The sequence below is a fragment of the Aquarana catesbeiana genome, linkage group LG01 (assembly GCF_042186555.1).
Source record: "Aquarana catesbeiana isolate 2022-GZ linkage group LG01, ASM4218655v1, whole genome shotgun sequence".
NCBI classification, from domain to species: Eukaryota; Metazoa; Chordata; class Amphibia; order Anura; family Ranidae; genus Aquarana; species Aquarana catesbeiana.
In genome coordinates, this window is record NC_133324.1 from 468,906,484 (window position 1) to 468,930,256 (window position 23,773).

The 23,773-nt window shown below is 37.5% G+C and overlaps 1 protein-coding gene across 2 annotated transcripts in view; it reads right to left on the bottom strand.

Annotated features, from left to right (window-relative positions):
* Positions 1–14,715: 14,715 nt before the first annotated feature.
* Positions 14,716–23,773, bottom strand: part of PLPPR1 (phospholipid phosphatase related 1) — a 302,656-nt gene continuing 293,598 nt past the window's right edge. Inside the window, exons 7-9 of one of the 2 annotated variants that reach the window (XM_073591219.1) lie at positions 21,949–22,080; positions 18,226–18,288; positions 14,716–15,113 (exon numbers count right to left, since the gene is read on the bottom strand). In XM_073591219.1, coding sequence (XP_073447320.1) covers positions 15,081–15,113; positions 18,226–18,288; positions 21,949–22,080 — 228 coding nt within the window. In that variant the 3' untranslated portion in view covers positions 14,716–15,080. The remainder of the gene's footprint in view (positions 15,114–18,225; positions 18,289–21,948; positions 22,081–23,773) is intronic. The other variant, XM_073591221.1, reaches the window with a different exon arrangement.

A 23,773-nucleotide genomic window follows, 5' to 3' on the forward strand; every position in this document is an offset into this window, starting at 1 on the left:
AAAAATTTTTTTAACGTGCTTGTGCTGAGTAGAAAATGACGTCAAAAAGGACCATTTAAAATCATCATTTAATTGTCGAGGTCTATCCTCCAATAGTAATTGGCGGTCAGTCAAACAAGCATTTTCAATCTCCCTATCCAAATCGGAAGAGTTATATCCCTTCTCCAGGAACCTATCTTTTAAGGTCACTGCCTGGATCTTAAAGGTGTTGAGGTCAGTACAGTTCCTACGTAGTCGTAGGAACTGACTTTTAGGGACTGACCTGATCCAAGACGTGTGATGGCAAAAAAAGAGGTCCGGAAACAAGAGAGGGTCCAGAGGAGGGAGGAGGATCCAGAGACGAAAAAAGGAAACGAGTCTAACTTGTCAGGGGGTATTTAACCTAAATGATACTATTCTCACTCAGGAAGAGAAAATTATTTTAAATAAGGGTCTTAAATTTGCCCCCCCCCCCGTGTAAACTTAACAAGTTTGACACATTTATCGACATTCAAAAGTTTATTAGATAAATCAACATTCAGAGGTATATCATTTCAAATCCCACTAGGAATGTGGCTAGGGCGGCAACGTCTGGCACAGTCCACTCGGGCCTATCCAATCCTTCTCTTTTTAGCCCCCCAACACAACTCCCACCAACTATCAACTTGTTCAGAGATTTAGTGTTGAGAGATTTAGCTAACATCCCACTGAAACGTAGATTTTACAATCCCTTACCTTCAACAGGCCTAAAAACCCTATGTGATAACCAAAATTTGGTCATTCGCCCCGCCGATAAAGGCGGTGTCATTGTTTTATTAAATAAATCAGATTATATCGACGAAAAGCACCGCATTTTGGGAGATCGTGAGACGTATATTGAATTATCCAGTAACCCTACACAAAAATATAAAAAGGAATTGCAAAAATTGGTATCTAAAGGTTTTGATTCTTGCATTTTAAATAAAAAGGAGAGATCATTTTTAGTTCCCCTTGCCCCGCGTATTTCTGTTATGTACTACCTGCCTAAAGTCCATAAGGACCCTCTGCACCCTCCAGGTCGGCCAATAATTAGTGGCATCGACTCGGTCACTTCAAAAATCGGGAAATATATAGATTTTTTTCTTCAGCCATTTGTACATAAGATGCCGTCCTATTTAAAAGACACTAAGGATGTGATTAGACTACTATCAAATGTTTCTTATTCTGGTGATCTTATTATGGCAACTGCGGATGTTGCATCCCTCTATACCTGCATTCCGCACCGTAAGGGTATAGATGCGGTTAATTGTTTTCTCAACAGGGATGCCTCCCTTGCCTCACCCCAGATAGGCTTTATTATTGATTTAATTGAGTTTGCAACGCAACACAATTATTTTTGGTTCGATGGTAAATTCTATCCTCAACACAAGGGGGTTGCAATGGGAGCAAAGTTTGCTCCCAGTCTGGCCAACTTATTTATGGCCAAGTGGGAGGAGGATGTCGTCTATGCCATGGAAAACCCACACCTTTTGTTGTGGGCCCGGTACATAGACGACATCCTCCTCCTATGGACTGGTAGTCTAGAGGGTTTGGTTGACTTTATCGCGACCCTCAATGACAACGATAGGAATATTGTTCTGTCCTTTGAAGCAAGTACAACCTCAGTCCACTTCTTGGACTTGGTTATTGAAAGAAAGGAATGCCAATTTGTATTCAGCACCTATTTTAAATCTATCGATCGGAATGGGTATATACCGACCGATAGTTGCCATCACACGTCTTGGATCAGGTCAGTCCCTAAAAGTCAGTTCCTACGACTACGTAGGAACTGTACTGACCTCAACACCTTTAAGATCCAGGCAGTGACCTTAAAAGATAGGTTCCTGGAGAAGGGATATAACTCTTCCGATTTGGATAGGGAGATTGAAAATGCTTGTTTGACTGACCGCCAATTACTATTGGAGGATAGACCTCGACAATTAAATGATGATTTTAAATGGTCCTTTTTGACGTCATTTTCTACTCAGCACAAGCACGTTAAAAGAATTTTTGAACACCATTGGGACGTCCTAAAAACGGATAAGGTTTTGGGCCCCTTGCTGCCCAAGGTGGTTTTCAAAGGTGTTCCATCCCTCCGAAATAAATTGGCACCTAATGTCATTAACCCCCCGAGTAAACCTTCCTTTTTCCATGATTGGATTGGCTTCTACCCCTGCAAAAAGTGTTTGGTTTGCCAGTTTAACACCTGTGGTAGGAGGGCCAGTCATAGTTTCTCTTCCACTGTGACTGGTCGTTCCTATAAGATCAAACAATTTTGCACCTGCGCTACCACAGGGGCAGTATATCTTCTGACTTGCCCATGTGGTAAGCAGTATGTGGGGCGGACCATCAGATCCTTTACGACACGAGTTTCTGAACATATTAATCTTATTAAAGCAGGTAGTACCAAACACACTGTGCCTCAACACTACAGGGAATTCCATGACCGAAACCCTGTGGGCACTCAATTTCTCATTATCGATAGGTATGTTGCCCCCTGGTGGGGGGGGTCGACCCTTAGGGGTGTCTCCCGTCTGGAGACATATTGGATTTACGAATTGGGGTCCCACTTTCCGCAAGGTATTAATGTGGAGTGGGACATCAATTCTTTTATTAACCAAGCTTAGTTATTTAATTTATGGTCTCTCTTTCACAGTTATTTTAATTATTCTTATAATTAGGTATTGTTGGTAATATCACTTCAAGACATATACACTTTGCATATTATTATTAAGTAGGTATTGTTGTTAATATCACCTCAGGACATGCATACTTTGCATATTCTTATTGTTTGGAGGATGCCTTTTCATGATGAGGTCTTTTCCATTTTTTCCATCTTATTATGTATAATGGTATATGATGCCCCTTATTGGTAGTGTCATTTAAGTTTTTAACACTAACTTCTAAATATTATATAGTTTTGGTTGATGCCCCTTTATGACCTTAATTAGGTCTGTTTATTGATTTAACAATGTTTGATATCATGGTATATCTAATCATTAGTTTTGTTTTAGACCCATCTCTGCTGACACTTTAAAACTGACGGCAGATTGATCTGGGATTGTGGCTGTGTTCCGGTTCTTTGTAACGTATCAGCGCCTCATTTCCCATACGAGACGAGATGCGGCTGCCAGTACGAAAGTGAGGCTTGGTCTGTGTAGTGGAGCGCACTGACGCCGCGCTGGAAGTGTGGAAGATGACGTCATCACGCACACACGGATTACGAGGCCAGGCTAGATAGGTGGAGCGCGACGGCGCTGGTATACGCCTACAGCCAATGAGGCCTGGCCATACTGATAGAGAGGCTTGGTTTTCGTTCGGATCACTTCCGAATTAGTAAACCAAACCTTTACTACAATATATCTTGTATTTTTATATTTTTTACAATATGTGGGTGATAATTGTTTACTGACAGTCTATCATTGCCTCTTTTACTCCTGGCTTGTGGAAGTCCAACATTAAAACAATATCTTTATCAACCAGAAGTGATATCAATCGTTAGACTTCCGGTATTATGACACTCCCAGTGGGGGTCATTATATGTTTATTAAGCGGTGAGGTGGGGGGGTTCCACACCCCAGATGACGGCTTTGTAGCTGAAACATGTCGGGTGGATCCCTCACGATTACCGCTATTTGACCTTTTTTGAGCTGTCTTTGATCTCCTAATATGTGAGTTTATCTTTTATTATTTTAATAAATTAGTGTTTTTTAAACGTTATCACGCTATGTGAGTTTTATTTCTCACATGGTATTTGAAATATCCGTTTGGCCTATTGGATCGTTCGGGGATGTTGAAAGCTGTGGTGATACCCCTCCTCCCATTGTAAGCTGAGGATATCTGACGAGTCATCTTGTCCAGACCGGTTGGTCAATAAGCCTCTCTGACTTGTAAGATGTAGGTCTTTTCAAGTCACTAAACTCTGGTAAGCCTCTTGATGCTCCGGTGATGGTCCTGCCACCCACCTAGACCCTCTGTCCACCTGTGGTTCCTTATTTGTCTACTCATCTGCCAGATGTGATCAATCCCATCTACGAAGGAATTTGGGAGCTTTACTTCCATCATTTTCAACGCACAACCCCCATAGACTTTTGGTGGTGGTTTTCTTTTTCACAAGTTATTATCAACACATTTTTTGGATTTATATGGACTTGAGTGGTTGATTTGCCAAATGCGTATGGTTTTCCAGACTCAATTTATTACTATCTTTATTATTGGTTATTAATATTTACTGTATTTCAATTGTTGTATTGAACCACACAGTGTCACTTCAATATGCACTTTTTGCCCTATAAGGGATGATTAGGTTTTTATTCACTGTTTCTATACACGTAACACCTTTTGATATATATTTACATATAGCGCTACACTTTTATTTTTATTTTTAACCCTTACCTGAGTCTATAGGTGTGTTAGCTGATAATTGTAATATATATTTTCTAGTATTTTTTAGCGCAGCGCTGTACTTACCTCCCTATTGATCCGATGGCCAGTACATGCCTGGTGGCACTGCTGTGTCACACATTTCATAGAGCCTACCTTCTGAACTACAGAGGAAGGTCCACAAAGACATGGCTGAGCAAGTTTGGGGTGGAGAAACTTGACTTGCCTGCACAAAGTCCTGACCTCAACCTGATAAAACACCTTTGGGATGAATTAGAGTAGAGACTGTGAGCTAGGCCTTCTCGTTCAACATCAGTGCCTGACTTCACAAAAGCGCTTCTGAAAAAATGGTCAAACATTGCCATAGAAACACACCTAAACCTTGTGGACAGCCTTCCCAGAAGAGTTGATGCTGTTATAGCTGCAAAGGGTGGGCCAACTCAAATTGAAACCTATGGACTAAGACTGGGATGCCATTGAAGTCCTCCACAATCGACGGCTCGTGTGCAGCTCACAGAGCATGCACTTGCAAGCTCAGTGATCACTGTATCACCCAGACACAGCGAATCACATAAAATTGGTCCTGTATAATGTGGTCACTTTGTCCAATCACCGCATCACAAAAATTTAAACACAGGCTGCATGGTGCAGTCATTGGCTCTCTCTGCTCACACAGAGTTTGCCTGTGAGAGCAGAGAGCTGTTACTGGTAGAGTGAGTAACTACACAGTTTATCACACACAAAACATTCTGTCAGTCAGCATTTCGTTGTCCCTGATTCTCAATCAACAAAAAATTACCTGACAGGATAAACCTTTCTGTAAAAAAAAAAAAAAAAAATTTGCCTTTAAATATACTTTAATTGTTCTTATTGCTATGGATACTGCACCTTACACATTTCAATGTGCCAAATTTGTAACAAAAGAACTCTCAGTCTCACCCTGTATAGAGATTTTCCAGCTCACAGCACACTCCTCTAAGTCAGAAGACTGAAAGTTGCCATCACTGGGATCAGTTAGCCCTTTACACACAAATATAATAGCTGCGACTGCATATTTTAACAGAAATGCATACACTGTTCACCGTATCTGCTGAAACATTTCTGACTTTTATTAAATATCTGTAATACGCACCTCCATGCAGACAGAAAGGTTTAAAATATGGTAGCACTTTGAAAAGGCATTGGATTCTTGAATTTCTTGTTTAAATCGTTTAGAGAATAAGATTCATATTTTGTATACCATTTTTATAAATGAGAGAAGAAAGAGAAGAGAAGACAAGAAAATATTTACAGAAAAAGATATTAAAAAATATAGAATAAGCAACAGCAAATAAAAAAATCACTTGTATGGATGTAGGAGTGCTGAAGTGGTTCACTATACCTGAGTGCACATTCCTTTATTGCTATGTTTCCTTGTCAAAAGAAGTTTATTGAGTATACAATGTTATAAAGATACATAAAGTAAGTTTACAAGGATCTATAAAGTAAGCTCATTGTTTTACAGGAGGGTTTATATAGGTAAATATCATGAAATTTCAAATATTAAACATTGGGTTCACGTAAACCTAAATTAAAGATATATATCATTTCCTTAGTTACTTTTGTAGGTATTTAAATGATTTATACCTACTATAGATATTGTTTACAAGTAGAGTGTATATAGGTCAAATAAATTCTGATAATGAGCTTTAATCGTAAGGTGGAGAAAAGGAAAGAGAAAGAAGAAAAAGGGTTGAAAGGTAGAGGTATGGTCCACAAGGTTGTCCCGCTCGTCAGTTTATTATTCTTTTTAGTTCTCTTTGAAGCCTTAGAATGGGTGTCTCTGTAAGTCATTTAATCTGTTACCATGGCAACAGGACAGAGTCATTGAAGTTTGACAGGAACTGTTGTTTTATCCAAGGATGCCAAAGTTTTTCAAATTTTGGAATTTGATTTTGATCGATGGCTACCATCTTAGCATGGGACATTGTATTATTCATTCTGTGAATTGTTTCTGCTAGTACCAATGTAGGAGATTTCCATGCCTTGGCCACTGTTTGTTTTGCAGCCGTTATTAGTTGGATCATAAGTTTGAATTGAGAGAGTGTTAACCATTCCGGTTTTAGATTAAGTAAAGTTAAATATGGATCTGGTTGTATTATTTTTTTAAATATTTTAGATGCAATCACGAAGACTTCCTTCCAGAAGGTTTGGATTACTGGGCACGTCCACCATATGTGTAAATATGTGCCTATTTCTGGGCATCCTCGAAAACAAAGAGCTGAGGTATTAGGTGAATATTTTGCCACTCTAGCGGGTACAAGGTACCAGTGAGTTAGGACTTTATAATTTGTCTCCAGTGCTAAGATGTTGGGTGAAGATGACTTAGATGTGAGCCATATGTTAGACCAGTCCGTGTCTTCTAAAGTTCGTCCCAGGTCCTCCTCCCACCTCTGAACGTAAGAGGGTCTATTAAGATTTGGTACTCCATATAATTGATTATAAAGTGATGAAATTGTACCTTTAGCAAATGGATCTTTTGTACAGATTGATTCAAAAATGGATAATTGGGATAATGGTGTATCCCCCTTTAGGAATGGTGTATAGAAATTTTTGATTTGGAGATATCTAAATATCTCAGAGTTTGGTAGATCATATTTTTCTCTAAGCGATGGGAATGAAAGGAATGATTTAGATGCTATGAAGTCATTTAGTGTCTGAATGCCTGATGTTGTCCAAGCTTTAAAAGAATTTGGGTAGATCCATGCCGGATAAAAGGCCGGATTTCTGATAAAAGAAAGGAGAGGATTGTGTGGAGATTGTAACTGATATTTGGTTTTTAGTTTATCCCAGAGAGATAAGAAGTGTTTAGTTATGGGATTATGAATTTTAAAGCGGTCTTTAGGATCAAGCCATAATAAATTTGATATTAATAGAGGGTCATTTTCTGAAGCCTCTATAAATACCCATAATGGGATTTCCTGTTTTGCATGGTATTTGGACAGACTGGCCAAATGTGCCGCTCTGTAGTAGTTAGTAAAATTAGGGTATCCCAGGCCTCCTTTATTTTTGGGAAGATGTAGTGTGTGTATAGGTATACGTGGTTTAGAAGAGCCCCATATAAACGAAGTTGCTCTTTTTTGTACTATTCTTAAAAAATAGGAAGGAATTGGAATAGGGAGGACTCTGAATAGATAAAGCAATTTGGGTAGAATAGTCATTTTGATTGCATTAATCTTCCCCATCCAGGATAAAGGAAGTTGCGACCACTGTTTTATTAGATTTGTGATCTGTCTTAATACAGGAGGATAATTGGTTGAGAATAAGTCAGAATGAGAGGCTGTTAAATGAATTCCAAGATATGGGATTGATTTTTCTGCCCATGTGAATGGGAGTGCAGCCCTAGCCGGGATCAATTCCATGTTTGTGAGTGAAATATTAAGCACTAGGCATTTCTTAGGATTAATCATAAGGCCGGATAGGGCTGCAAATCCATCAAGAGCTGGTATTAAGTTAGGACCAGAGACCTGTGGTGATGATAGAAAAAGTAATATATCGTCTGCAAATATACATAATTTGTGTGTAATACCTCCTACTTCAATGCCAGTTATAGTTTGGTTTGTTCTGATATATTGGGCCATGGGTTCGAGTATAAGGGCAAATAATAAGGGAGATAATGGGCAACCCTGTCGGGTACCTCTTTCGATATTAAAGGCTTCAGATTTGTATCCAGCATATTTTATATAGGCTTTGGGTTTATTATATAATGCTTTGATCCATGTTAAAAAGTGGGGTCCAAAACCCCATTTTTGTAATGAATATTGCATATATTGCCAGGATACTGTGTCAAATGCCCTCTTAATATCGAGAGATAGAAAACATAAAGGGATTTTCCGTTTTTTTAGCAATATGTGCCAATAACACTGCCCTGCGTATATTATCGCCTGCCTGTCTATTTGGCATGAAGCCTACTTGATCTCTATGTATTAATTTTCCTATAATGCTATTGAGGCGTTTAGCTATTATTTTTGCTAATATTTTAATATCGAGGTTTAACAGAGAGATAGGCCGATAATTCACACAGGAAGTATCATCAGAAAGGGGTTTTGGGATCATACAAACAATTGCCATTAGTGTTTCTTGCCGAAAAGAATGTCCATCTAGAAGTTTGTTAAAAGTTTCAGTGAGAATGGGAGAGAGTATTTCTGAGAATGTTTTATAGTATAAAGCCGAGTAGCCGTCTGGGCCTGGTCTTTTGTTAAGTTTTAGGTCTTTTATGGCGTTAGCAACTTCATCTATAGTTATAGGCTCATCCAAACTGCTTTTTTGATTCTGAGATAACTCAGGTAAGGTTATTTTTGAGAAGAAGGATTCAGCCTCTGTAGGATTAAATTCATTGTTTGTCTTGTATAAAGTTGCGAGATGTGAGTGAAATTTATGGACTATTTTAACTGGATTACAAGTGTAAACATTTTTTGATAATTTCAAACGTATTGGTTTGAAAGATTTGTTAGTTGAATTTAATGCCCGAGCCAAATATGTACCTGGTTTGTTTGTATTCATGTAGAAATTGTGTTTGGAGCGTTTGAGGGATTTATCAACTGACTCAGTGAGTATTGCTATGTTTCCAACCATGTAAATATTTCTAGATGACCATGTTTTACTGTCCAACAACCAACATATTATTGCAAAAAAAGGAAATCACAATTCTATAGACATCAGACATGATATTGATGCGCATAGGCATGCGCAGCCTGTTGCATTAGGGTGTGCAACCCAAAACTCAAACACACACGTGTGTGTGTATATATATATATATATATATATATATATATATATATATATATATATATACAGTATATTTATATATATATATATATATATATATATATATATATATATACAGTATATTTATATATATATATATATATATATATATATATATATATATATATATACAGTATATATATATATATATATATATATATATATATATATATATATATATATACATATATATATACACACACACACGCACTCTTATAAATAAATGTGAACAAACATTTTAAAATGTATTAAAACATTTTTTAACACTTATCAATGTTAAAAAAATAAAATAAAACACTTTATTTTTTAACTGATTAAAACATTTAATTGTTTACACTAGTGGTTGAGGGGCAGGAAAACTCTGCAGCTGAGCCATTCTTTTACCAGCTTTTAACTGCTACACAAGAGTCAACTGTTACATTTTATATCACAGTTCCCCCCTTACATCAGAGTCCCCAGAGTTCCCCTTTACACTGGGAAACCTGATGTAAAGAATGCCGTTGACTCTGGTGTAAAGGGAACTTTCATATAAGGGGTCTTTGGTCACTAGAGTCCCCAGCATTTACTCTTATATCAGGTTTCCCAGAGTTCCCACTTTTATCAAAGTCCCCCTTTATATATACACTGTAAGAGGGGCTCTGATACAAAGGGGATCTCTTCAGACTGTGATGTAAAGGGGGCCTCTGGTGTGAGGGGGTCTCTGGTTACCACAGAGTCCACTGAGATCCCACTTACATCAGAGTTCCCCTTTACCCCAGAGTCTGCAGAGTTCCCCTTTAAACCAGACAATAAGTATTTCTAAAAGGGGGTCAGGTCAGCCATAGCAGCCCCCCTCACAACACAGATTATTTCACCTTATATGACCAGCCCCCTTTCCCAGTATGTGTGAGTATTGCCCCCCCCTCCATGGGACTAGAAATCCCAGCATAGCAGGCCGGACTCCCATTCTCAGCTTCTTCCTGGTACTCCACATACAGTGTGATTTGCACTGCAGGAGAGGACACCCTCTCTCCCTGCCTGCTGTAGTGCCGCACACTCACTGCCAGAGTCTGTGCCCCCCACTCTCTCCTTACCAGTCAGTGACAGGTCCTGAGTCCCAAGTCCCCGCGGGTCTCCTTCACCTCAGTTTCTTCCATTGTCGGCACTCACTGCAGGGCGGAAGCCGGGAGGTGGGGCACTCGGAGGCGGAGCAGGGAGGAGAAAGTTACATCCTCCTCCTCTGCCTGGGACAGTCCTGGCAACCAATGGTTTTCTCGGCGGTGGACAAAGGGCAGTGTTGGGCTGCGGAAGCCCCGGGGCGGCAGCAGGCAGGACCTGATAACCAAATCAGTGGGGTTAATCCAGCCCTGATGTTACTTCCTTATTTCCGGCTACAGCATCACTGAAAGCAGGCAGCGGAGTGATATTCAGCTGTCAGGGATGCTGTAGCTGGAACTATAGAAGTAGCATCGGAAAATGCGGCCGCTTGCCTGCTCACTCCGCGATCAGTGGCTGTACTCACAAGAGTTAAACAGCCAACTAAATAATAGTCCCACCACTCGCAGAGTAGCAGTGCTACCATTGTTTATTACCAAAGGTGCCGAAATAGGGATCCTGCACGTTCTGCTGGCAAAAAAGTCCTGGGGTGTGTTGGATGTGCCTGGGCATTAGGGTGTGCCCAGGCACACCCGGCACACCCCGTGCGCACGCCTATGTTGATGCGTATTCTTCTTAGGAGATGTAATTGGTCTCATCCACCTCCTGGGGATTATGGCATATGCATGTATGATATTGAACTAACTGCTATTTCCTTTTACATTTGGGTAGCTTGTTTTACATTTATGTTTTTATCATATCAGGATTAATGGAATATGAATAAAACATACTGAAATGTGAATTTGTTTAACTGCCCTGTTAAAGAAAATGCCTGCTAGAAGTTTTATGACATAACAATTTACTACAGAGATTAATTAATAGTCTCTGGCTTAATTAATAGTCTCTGGCTTAATTGTTCAGCTGAAGCTAGTTGTGTTCTAGTGTGAGAGTTTTCAATTCGATGATTTTGTCACTGACGTATTTTGGAAAAATGAGGGTGGCACCGAATTCAGTACAACTCCATCCTCCTTACTCAGTTTGGGATTCATTCGACCTCATCACTGTCAATATATTAAATTAGATTGATTGCTTTACCAGTTACCTAATAATGTGTTCCCTTGGTATTTTTACCCAACTTCATACAAAAAGTTTTCAAGTGAGCTAAAAGTCAGAAGGAAGATTTAAAGTATCACATACTTCAGAAGTCCATCTAGGAAGAAAGTAATGGAAATGTGTTTTGTCTTTGTTCTTTATAATAGGTATACAAACATCAATAAAAAAAAATGTCAGAGGTTATAACCCTTCCAATTCTATACAAAACTAAATACAAACAGTTTTTCTCAGAGGAATTTGTGGGTGTTTAAGACCTCACAAAGGCTATAAGGACCAACAGGAAAAAGACTGTGTAACACCCATCACCGCTACCATTATTGCAGTGTAACAATCACAGCAATCATGTATTGAATCCCCAACCATGCTGTGCAAAACTACACAAACTTTTTTTTTTTTTTTTTGCAGTATTTTGTGAAAGTGTTGTTGAAATGTGTATGTGGATGAATGAGGTATGAATGATATGAATGAAAGGAAATATGTGTAAAATGAAGTTCAAAATAGAAAAAGAAAGTGAAAGCTAAAAATAAGATGAATAGGACATGAATAATTTCAAATTGGATATATAGATTGATATTCAATTTTATGCTTGTGCAGAATTGACATGTATGTATTTGTATAAAGCTTTTTAAAATTATTAAAAAGAGATTGCAAAAAAAAAACTATACAAACTTTATGTGGAAAAAAATCCACTCAACAACACTAGCTAAAATTGAACAGTTTATTGCTCAAAAACATTTAAAATTTAAACATCACCAAGTATTTACTGGTTTAAACCAGAATAAAATACAGACATTTCAAAACATGAAAGTGATATATCTTGGTAAGAACTGAAAATTGTATATTACAAAGAAAATAAATGGTGTAAATTACTGATAAAATAATGTTGATTTTAATGTTCAAATGTAATTTTTTATTATTATTTTTTTTTGTTCTTTTTTAAGAAATAAAATGAATAGACCATAACATTACCAAAAGTGTATATGCCATTTTATGCAAGCCTTGCACCGCCATCACAAGTTGTCTTTACACCATCCCGTATATTTCAGCCATGCATGAGAATATATTGTGAACAGTATTAGTACAAGGGGTTTCCAATAACCTTGAAAATGGCACTTTTTAATATGGTAAAGTTTTTCAGTGTTATAATTTACAATTACAAATTCAAAAACTGTACAAACAACATTACTTATTAAATATCAGCAGGATATATTGTTTTTATGTTTAAAATGTTGTAAGTCAATGGTTCCCTTAGAAGCATCAACAATATTTTCACAGTCATTGTAGTTCTAGAAGAAATAGTAATTAGAAAGCAATATACAGGGTTGCCTTTTTAGAGAAGTAGCTTAGCTCTTGCTTCAAGCTCCCAGCACTGATGCAGTTTAATCTGTACATTATAGCCATCATCTACCACTATAGTGTTCACAAACAGTTATCCAGTGGGCAGAACTGCAGGACACATCAGTTGGTATAATGTCACAAAGTGGTTTTCTGATTCACCTAACCAGCATTGTAAGGGCCTGTGTCAATCATCTTTTTCAGCTCGCAAGTCTGTGGGAATACAAAAGCAGCTCCAAGCAGATTGATGCAATTTATCAGGAGATCCAATGCTGGTCATAAAGAGGTCACGTGCAGGTCAAATGCACCTGTCAATAAACTGTGAAAGCTCTTGAAAACATCTTAAACTGAAGTTAAATGAACATGGAAACAAGCTGGAGTTGTCTATCAACCCTACCCAAAGACCATAATGCCGCGTACACACGACCGGACTTTATGGCATACTTGGTCCGGCGGACCGGAGTCCGTCGGACAATTCGATCGTGTGTGGGTTCCAGCTGACTTTTTTCCCCAAAAAGTTTGACGGACCTAGAAATTAAGCATATTTCAAAGTCCGCTAGTCTGTATGCTAGTCCGACGGACAAAAACCGACGCTAGGACAGCTATTGGCTACTGGCTATGAACTTCCTTGTTTTAGTCCAGTCATACGTCATCACGTACGAATCCATCGACTTTGGTTGATCGTGTGTAGGCAAGTCCGTTCATTCAGAAAGTCTGTCGAAAAGTCTGCTGTAAAGTCCGCTCGTGTGTACGCGGCATTACACAAACAGGCTCTAAAGCTCATCTATGCATTAGGTCTTTTTCAACCTGGTAAATATTGTTTGTATGTAGTGAATACAGTCTTAGCACTATGAGCTCAAAGCAACTTTCATCAACGGCATCTTTTGCATTCACATGCAGGCACCATAGCAGCTGGAAAAGAAAGTGTCACACAGCAGCTGCTTTTTATGACAACAGCAAGTTAATATGAGCACATTTTTTTACATGTCAAAATTCAAAAACTTGAAAAGATCTTTTATCACTGAAAAAAATGATTCTTTTGTTTCAGGCATGTAGCATGTTGATATTATTTATAAACAATCTCATTTTTATGTTTACACTATAGTTGTATACTTAGAACTTGATAGCTTTTTGGAAGCTGCAGAAGACTGAAGGATACCCAATGACAGCTTTTCTCTTGCTCCCAAGAAGGCAAAGTAAACATTTCATAGACAACACCAACATCATTTAACTTTGATCTCAATTACAATTATTTTGTTTCTTTGGAGAACTGTTATATACATTTATGAATGAGTCAATATTTTCCAAAGATATAGGTATAGAATTAATTGAAGCTTGGTAGCTGCTATGAGGCTCCCAACAAAAGGTGCCCACCCTTCTGTGATACATATAGTTGCAAGGACACTAAAGAATGCTGTCTTTTGCCAATCTGTTACTCAAGTTTCTAGATTGAAGTTGATTATTTTTGTGACAGGACACAAGTAAATATGAGGATTTGATCACAAGCTACCTATCGCTTTGTCAGGTATTGCTTTGGTTTTCCTAATAAACCCTATTAAAATGAAGAGAATATCTGATACACCAGTAATGCATTTTTTTGTGACCCAATCTCTACTGTGGTCCTAATTCTCAAAATACCCACCCTAAATGTACTTTTTTAGATTACATTGGTATGCAGAATGCTCTCCTTCTCTGGGCCCTGTCATAGTTGAGTGGGTGCATTATTATTATTATCATCAGGCCCTGTCCAAAATACAATTTTAGAAAAACAAACTTTTCAACAGTTGTCAAATCACAGATGTAACTGTACTGTTAATTTACAATTGAATGTATCTGAACATGAAAAAATATGCCCATATGAGTGTAAAATATCAGCTACTAATAAAGATTAGTAGAGGAGTTTGAAGCATAATTTATAACTTGGTAGAAAGAAAAATGTTATGCTCATTCCCATACATATTTCAAGTATAAAAATCTCCTGTTCTGTAAAGAAATACAATTAAAATGTTTGATAGCATTTTAATTTACACAGCAGTTTAATGCATATAAAATAATACAAAAATTGTATACAAACATGATCACATAACATTGACAATTCAAAAAGATGGTTATTTTTTAGTGCACCATATACCATAACAGGGGAAAATTGCATTATGGCATAATAATGGGATGTTGAAGTTGACACTACAATAGAATAAAAGAAATATCAGGGCAAGCTACATCACTTCCTTGAACAAAATTGTACAAAACATCTAGCTAACTAGATCGAACATAATACTGATAATCACAGTTTAACATTGAGCAACTGTGTTTCTTGTTGTTCTTGCGCTAATGTAGTATAAAAACAGTTCTTTATATTTCCATAAAGGATTTCAAGTGACTTCAGTCATCGATGAAGAGTGATTCTGTGAAAAGGACATGTAAAAATGATCATTAGAGCATCTAGGAACATAAATGCAAAGAAACGTTTTAAAAAGTGAAAATGTTAGGAGAAGAAAGATACTATTGAAAGATACCCTGCATAGAGCAATAACAATGTGCAAAAAAGACAGTAAATAATGGTATCAAATTAAAAAATAGTTTAAAGAAGTCTGGTCAGTGAACACTTGGTTGTCATAACTAAGATATTGAATTTGCCCTGTACCACACTGCATATGCTCATAGGTCTGCCATAACTGGTATTTCTGCTTTGGGTAGATACTTGTGGGTGTATTTGCCTAAGGTCTGAAACATTCCTGGGAACTGACATTCTCTGAACTCTATACACTAGCTATAATCCCACTTTTCTTTAAGTCAAGCAAGCCAGTCTTATACCTCTTGCTGTACGTATTTCTATAATAAATCCCCAAAAAGATATAAATAGCCAGCAATGAGTGGAAATTCAATTCAAATTATTTATGTACACGTTCCTAAAACATTAACATAGATTTGTAAAATCGATTTGAATTTTTTCCCTGAAGAGATTAAAAATATCAGCTAAAAAGGGGACTGTTTTAGTAAAACAACGTTTCTATTATTTACACCAATTTTCACACATTCAATATCATATGCCAAGTAGTCTTATTCTAATTACCTTTAGCTGGTGTGCTGTAACAGTTCCAAATTCCCTGTCCTGTCTGTTTCAAGCTATGTCTTCCTAGGATGTAATCTCATTACATTAACTGACCCACACCAGGGAGTACTTGGTAAACGCTAGCTTTTATGCAGAAGTACATATAATTTGATAATTGAAATACACTGTTTGAAGGTACTTCCAAATACCCTATTGTCACATAGTGCAAATAACGTCACCCCCTTTCCTACAATTGACAATGCGACCAAATAAGTTAACCTTGGGAGTCTAACATTGAATAAAAAGTCAACCATTCACTGGGAATAAAATATAGACTACATAAACATATTAAACAGAACTTTTAAAGACCACCAGAAACCATTATGTATGAACAGTTTTAAAACGGTGTGTACTTTAAAGACTTACATGAGAAGTGAGAATGTCTGATGTGCTTCAACTTACATTAACAAATCTGTTTGCCTATGATGTGCAATATACTGAACATATTATATGATAATCTGATTGATATATATATTTCTTTTTTTTTTTTTTGCTGCTATGCTTCCTACATATCTGTGTAATCTCTCAGACATTAGATTGGTGGTAGTCCTTTATGATCTGATATTTTATATATACGTTTTTTTCTTTCTTTTATGAGAGTTTTGTAAAAGTTTGAATTTTTTCAATAAAAAAGCATTTAAAAAAAAAAAAAGAAGAAAGTATTATATGATATCTTCAGTGTTACATACTTAATGTGTTTCTCCTGGCAAGTTAAAAAAAAAGTCATTGCAACATATCCATGATCTATTCAAAGATCTAGTATAATCATTTTCTGCATTGTAGGTTAAAATGGATGTAAACCTGATTTTTTTTTTTTATCATACTGTAGAGTATAAGATTTGCTATCATTTGAGCCCAGTCTTGCCACACAGAGTTAATCCATCTCTGAGCAATCCTCTTTTATTGTTCAGTGAGACAATTCTTGACAAACTGAGAAAAACTTTGTCAAATCCTCCCCCTTGCTGTGAGTGACAGGTGATTTACATCTCGTGCACTGGCCTAAGAGACATGCAGTATTTTTAAATTCCCTCCCCCCACTCCTTTCTTCAGCAGCTCTGCAAGGATTGGCTGTTCCACACCTCACCATGATTTGGCATGCTGAAATCATGTGGTTACTTTTCTGTCTTTTCACTGGATGTTAGAGATCATAGCAGAAGTTCAGTGTTAGAAATACACAGAGAAAATGCATATTGACAAGGGGAGTGTAGAGGTGGGCGGGGAGTCTACTGACATCACGACTCCACCCACCGAGCTCCAGACAACAGACCCACCCACAGAATATGCAGTTTTTCGGGTCTAATAACAGACAGAGGGGAGACATTTAACAGGTAAAGATACATGCAGGAGGCATGTATATCCTTAAAGATAACCCCTATGGCAGTAGTTTAGAAAGGATGACATTGGGTTTACATCCACTTTAATGGCAAGAAATTACCTTGAGACCCTGAGTTCTTTTTGATTAGAACCGTGTTTCCAGTGCCAAGATGGCAACACTACTTAGCCATTCTTCAAATGCATATTGCCCCTAGCATTGTCAGGACCCAGAAGCTGCACCACCTTATCATGTTTTGAAAAACTGGTTCCATTGGAACGTTCCTATAGTGCGCATGCATTCATATTTTCTCCAAGCTTCGACAATGCTTCAGTGTTAAACTGTGCATACAGCTCCTCCCCTCCCTTCCTCACTTTTGCTTTTGGGAGCTCCGCCTGCTGTTCACTAAGGAAAGGAAGTTTTTTTTCAAGTTTGACCAGTATAAGTTTTCAAAGAGCCAGTGTTACCATAGATAAAAGTATACAGTTTATTGTATAATTTGTCTGATTAATGACATTAAAATTAAGTTTCTTGAGCAAAGCATTTTTATGTTATTTACAAATGAATTGAAGGCTATTTTAACCAATTTTGCACATGTCAATGCAACACTAAATAGTTAATGAGCAAAATGAATGGAAATTAAGAAAAGTAAAATCAAACATCAGCAGAAAAACAAGGAGAAGGAAAGGAAGGTGTTATTTATGGCTTATTAGGGTTAACTAAGAGTTAATAAGGAACTAAATAGGAAAACATTTTATTCAAACATTTTTGCTTTTAGTGACATCACATGTAGATCAAAGATTACCCCTTTGATCTGCACATGAAAGAAGCATAGTAAAGACAATGTAACATCAATGCTGTTACTTTGTATAGTATTCCTCAATCCAGCTCTAAAAAAAGATTCATTTTACACAGCAGTGACTACACAGCAGTGGCTCAGGAGCATTGGCAGGGGAAAAAACTGTGCAAATGGCATACCACAAAGGTACAAATTTTTAGTGCATATACCGTATGCCCAAAGTCTGCAACTGGTTAATTATACATTTGTACTAAACCCTAGAGCCTTTGGAAAAATGCCAATATAATGGGTTACCTTTACTGAGATAAATCCCGTTTCCAGCAGCATGGCCTGGCCCTGTGTCTGCATCCATCTTTGCTGTAAGCAAGCATTTTCTACATATTAAGGGGTACTAGCAATAAATATATGCAATAAAGGGGCACATGGAAGAACGCGACACACACCAGGGGGGTCATTGATAACATTGTTTATGAAAGGTTACAGAATTTTAAAAAGATGAAAACTGCATTATACTGCAACGTATCAAAAACTCCATTCAACTGACTATTCTTTAGGAATACGAATGAACTCAATATAAAACGTGTAGCTTATAATAATTCTTCTCTACCACTAGAGGGAACACTTGTACCTCTTTTTGTAGGATGCTTTACCAATTTTGTAATGGAACAAGTATTTGTTGCGTATAATAGTTGTTTTCCATCCTCACTGATACAATGTAGCATACTGCACATGACCTGCAAATATTATTTACAAGCTTGTACAACATAAATTAATTTTAACATTGCACTATATAGCAGTAGAAGGAAGAAAGACAGTGCCTCTGTAAAATGCTATAATTTTTTTGTTGTTTATACAGTTGAAAAACTGCACTTACATATATAGCAAATCTGAATTCACCCAAGATACTGAGTTTTCCCCCTGAAAGTTTCCCTTATTTTTAGGGAGCAATAAAATATCCAGTAGGTTTCTGCTTCTTAACCATGCTAAATACAGTTCTATTTAATATCATTTATTTTGTTTTTTGTAAAGTTTTATATTAAGATGCCCAAAAAGTGGTTCACCTGTATGACAGCTATGTAGTAACTTATGTAGTCCCGAATGAATGTCTACTAAGAGAGGCAAAATTCCAGTGTTTGGACTCTCTTCATATTCTAAACTTATCACATTGCATAATTACGCTACTTTAATAAGGACAGGGAATTAAATTAATCAATTAAATTAATCAAATAGTCAGGCTCAATGCTTTTTTTCTCATTTTAAGGACCAATGAAGCACTTTCATAGTTAGTCTAATTTAAAACAGCATGCAGGGAAGGTGAAGATGGAATACAGATAACTACAAATGGAACACAATGTAGACATATGTTTAACAAATTTAATAACATTGTAACACTTTCTTGATTGTGGATATATTGATCCTTTGAGACCCAAGTGATTCTAATTTGGTAGCTTCACCGATTTTTTAAAAAGTTTTTATTTTTGGTTATATGACTACAGCTCTATTAGACAGGAGGGGTTATTTACTAAAGGCAAACCCAGTTTGCACTACTAGTGCACTTGAAAGTGCAAGTAAAATAAAAAACAGCATTTTAGCATGCACATGATTGGATGATAAAATCGGCAGAGCTTCCCCTCATTTCAGATCTACCCCTCAGATCTACAGCGAGTGAACTTGTAGTGCAAAGTGCATTTGCCTTTAGTAAATAACCCCCAGTGTGTAGCAGTCATTAGGGCAACATTGCTTCAGTAGATCAATAGTTGAAAGTTGTTGTGCTAGTAACCAAGGTATGCTCTCATGTGCAAGCACACCCAATGTGCATGACTGCATGTCCTCACAATTTCACAGGCACACTTGCAGGAGACAAGGGTTTTCACTGGACTAGCTTTACTGTACATTTTGGTGCCTTGAAGAGAATTTGTCATTTTGCTAATTCATGGCAAAGTGACAGGTTCTCTTTCTAAGTCACCACTTCTACTAACTGACACTTACCTTTCCCATGCTCCACTGCCACCCTGCTCACCTATGATAGCATAGGTACATAGTAGATATGGTTGAAAAAAGACTCAGGTCCATGAACTCCACTGTGTGCACATGTGTGTGTGCATGCACACATCACTTTGGGTATTCCAAGAATAAACTTACTCCTGTATATTATGCCCTTAGAGGAAGGAATGCCACACTCCCAGCTGATACCAGTGAGTTCCACATTCTTGCTGTTCTAACTGTAAAGAACCCCCTACACAATTTTAGATTAAATGTCCTTTCCTCCAACCTCAAGTTGTGGCTGTTAGTCCTTGTCAGGGACCTTAAATTAAACAGTTTGTTACCATCACTACAGAGTCAGAGTCTACACATGTATTAGATCTTACACAGAATTTAAAGCGGAATTCCACCCAGCAATGGAACTTCCACGGATCAGATTTCTCCATCCCCCCCCCGGTGCCACATTTGGCACCTTTTGGGGGGGAGCGGATACCTGTCAAATCCAGGTATCTGCTCCCACTTCCAGGGAAAGATCTACACAATGTCTGGCCCCTCCTCCTTCCCCCCGCTGCCTTCTGGGAGACACACAGGAGACACACAAAACAGCAGGGACCATTCAGAAAGTGCAGTGTGACTTGCACATGCACAGTAGGAAACAGGCTGTGAAGCCGTAAGGCTTCACTTCCAGTTTCCCTTAGTAAGCATGCCGGCACCTGCACCTGGAGCTGAGGGATGGGTCAGTTTCGGGTGCCGACATGCCTGGATGCCTGGACAGGTAAGTGGACAGGTAAGTGTCCTTATATTAAAAGTCAGCAGCTGCAGTATTTGTAGCTGCTGACTTCTATTTTTTTTTTTTTACAAAGGCGGAACTCTTCTTTAAGGATATCTACACTGAAGAACAAAAATATAATATATTGCAGCTTACCAGTCCATAGCACATGGTAGTACATTTTCTGCAAGTACAGCAAATACCTGATTCTGCCAGAATATCTCAGATTACGTTATCAGTTTTCATAGCTAACTTCTTTAAACCACGGAACTCCTTCCCCCATGTAATGAAAATCAGGAGAAGAGCAGGTGTTTGAAGTTAAATAAGGAGAATGTCACAGGGTGACGATGCTGCTCTCCAATTGGTATATTACAATGAGCGAGTGTTGTCATTATGGATAAGAAGTGTGTTACTGGCAGGATCACCAGATAAAAATAAGGGAAAACATTCTGAAAAGAAAACGACTGCCATCACATCTAAAGAGTGGTAAGCTGCAATACATTAATTTTTTGGATTTGAGTTTAGATATGCATTAATGCCCTTTCCTCTTCTTTACATAACAGTGTCTGGGCCTGGTGATTGGCCTAAGTACTGCATTCTGGAACAAATGGAAGAAGGTCATGTGCTACCCCATTACTTCATTTAACAGCTAGTTATATCTGAGGGCTCTAAAGGATAATCAAAGCAGTGCAAGAATCTCTGAGAAAGTGGGCATCAGTGGGGAAGAAGAGAGTGACACATTTTCTTTAGGCCATACTTGACCAGCATATAAATGTACTGCTGATGGACCTTAAAGTAGTACTAAAGTCTAAATGTATTTTACTTTAATCCATTCTCTGCATTAAGATAAAAAATGCCCTACTAACTTTTCTACCCAAACCCCCCTGCTCCAGTGCTGTCTCTGGCTCCAGCATCATTCCCCTGGCACCTGCTACTGTTAGTCAAACTGGTATGAGGAGAGACCAAGGGTATGGCTTACTGACAGTATATATGTTGCTTCTTCGCACTGACTTGCTACAGGAGGCACTTAAGAAGGAGATAAGCCTGCAGGCACTGCAAGAAGTGGAGAATAGTGAAGTTTTTCTGCAATATTGTTGTACAGAACAGGTGTGTGTGTGGCCCCCATTTTACTTAAATAAAATGTACTTTAATGTCACTTTAAAAGGTTAAAACTGATATAGATATCCTATACGGCAGAACTGCTCACAAAGCTGTAAAAATGTAGACTTATGTATATTTGAATAAATGACAACAAGGGATAATACCTGAGCACTCAAAGTCTCCAGAGGACTTTCTACTCTGGGGAAAGCCATTAGAGGCATCCCCCTTGTGTCCTCAGGCTTCAGTTTAGAGGGAGTTCCATGTGTTCCCTTAAAGTTATGGACAACACACAAGCCCTACAAGATGATAAAGACATTAAAATGTAAATGTAGAAAAAAACAGCATTAAAACAGAATACAACATTTACAATTGTAAAAAAGAATGCACAAAAATTGTACATGTTTACATACATGTTTTAGTAAATATTGATGTTAATTTATGGTCTACCTTTATGATTTCCACTAAATCAGCCATTGACACCCACACACTCACTATGTTTGATTTGAAGGTATTCAACTAAAATTGAAAATCACCTGAAATTATATTACACGGTAGCTGGTAAATCAGTTATTCTATCAATTGATCAATGCAGTGTAATGTATGATAGCTTGCTGGCTATGTTATATCTGTTTGTTACCTTGGTCACAGTGGTAAATCATTTTTTCAATAAATCATGTGCAGTAGTACCACAAATATTCCCACCCCTGTGTGTTTGGCTACCTTACACACTAGCTTGTAAAGCATAAACTGCAAATGAATCTCTTGAGATTACCCTTGTGTATTTACAGAATTTTACATGATGCAATGTAATGCAAGTACAAATGTCATTAATCTCCCAGAGGACATAAAAACTTTTCCTCTGTACATTATCTCTAATAATTCTCCAAAGTACATCAAATGAGCAATGCATGACTTAAAATCTAAAGTAAGTAATAGTATATTACAATTATGTCCTGATATATTTATTTATTTATTACATAATGGTAACAGTAAGCAAATAGTTGTTAGTCAAAAGTGATGCACTCAGGAGATAACATCAGTAAAAAGGGAATTTTTTAAGCTGGCAAAATGCAACTTGGGTGCCTGTCAAGTGGAAATCAAGTGTAGATCTGTAATATTTGAGACATATTTATTGTAATTCATTTTCAAAATGTTATTTTGGGATTTATGACCTCACCACCATCTAGTTAAACCAATATTTTTCTAAATTTAAGTATATAGTTTATTATTGGGAGTGGGGATTTTCTAAAATAAATTTAAAGCCAAAGGTAAATGTGTAACCAGTTTAATTAGACACAGATTTTCTATTTTATAATCTTGGTTAAAAATCTATTTTTATAGAGGTTTTATACCCAATGTGTGGCACTAAGAATTATGCAATATACTAAAACTCTAAAAATGGTAATATAAAATAAATAAACAGATAATAGGATAATTAAGTAAAATATCCCCAATCTCCCATCTCCCAGAGGAAGTCACGAGGTGTGATGAAATCGGTAGGAAGAGTCTGGCTGACTAATGCACAAAGAACTCGGAAGTCCTGTGGAGAAAATAGGACAGGGGAAACGCCGTACGCCGGGACTGCAGACCAGAATACAGGTGACCATTTCACCCTTTCACACCAGCACAGCTCAATGCGGTTTTTAAATATATTTAATGTGAGTGTAATGTGATGAATTTTTAGTTGCCATTAAATCTTTTTAAACGGAATTACACTATTGTACGCCTCTATTATTCCCCATATGCATATGAAGTGATCTTTGAAAATACCAGAAGAAAATTGTGGCTTTATTGATCAGCGTTCCTACCAGGAGGTGGAGTGAATATGGGATCTGCGTTTACCACTAACCAGCCACTATATGGATGATGACCATCTAAGCTGTTACCATTTACTATAGGCTTGTTTTTAAAGCCCTTAAAGCGGGGGTCCACCTATCTATCGTTTTTTTTTTTTTAGTTCATTCACAAACTTTTCTTCTCAGCATTACA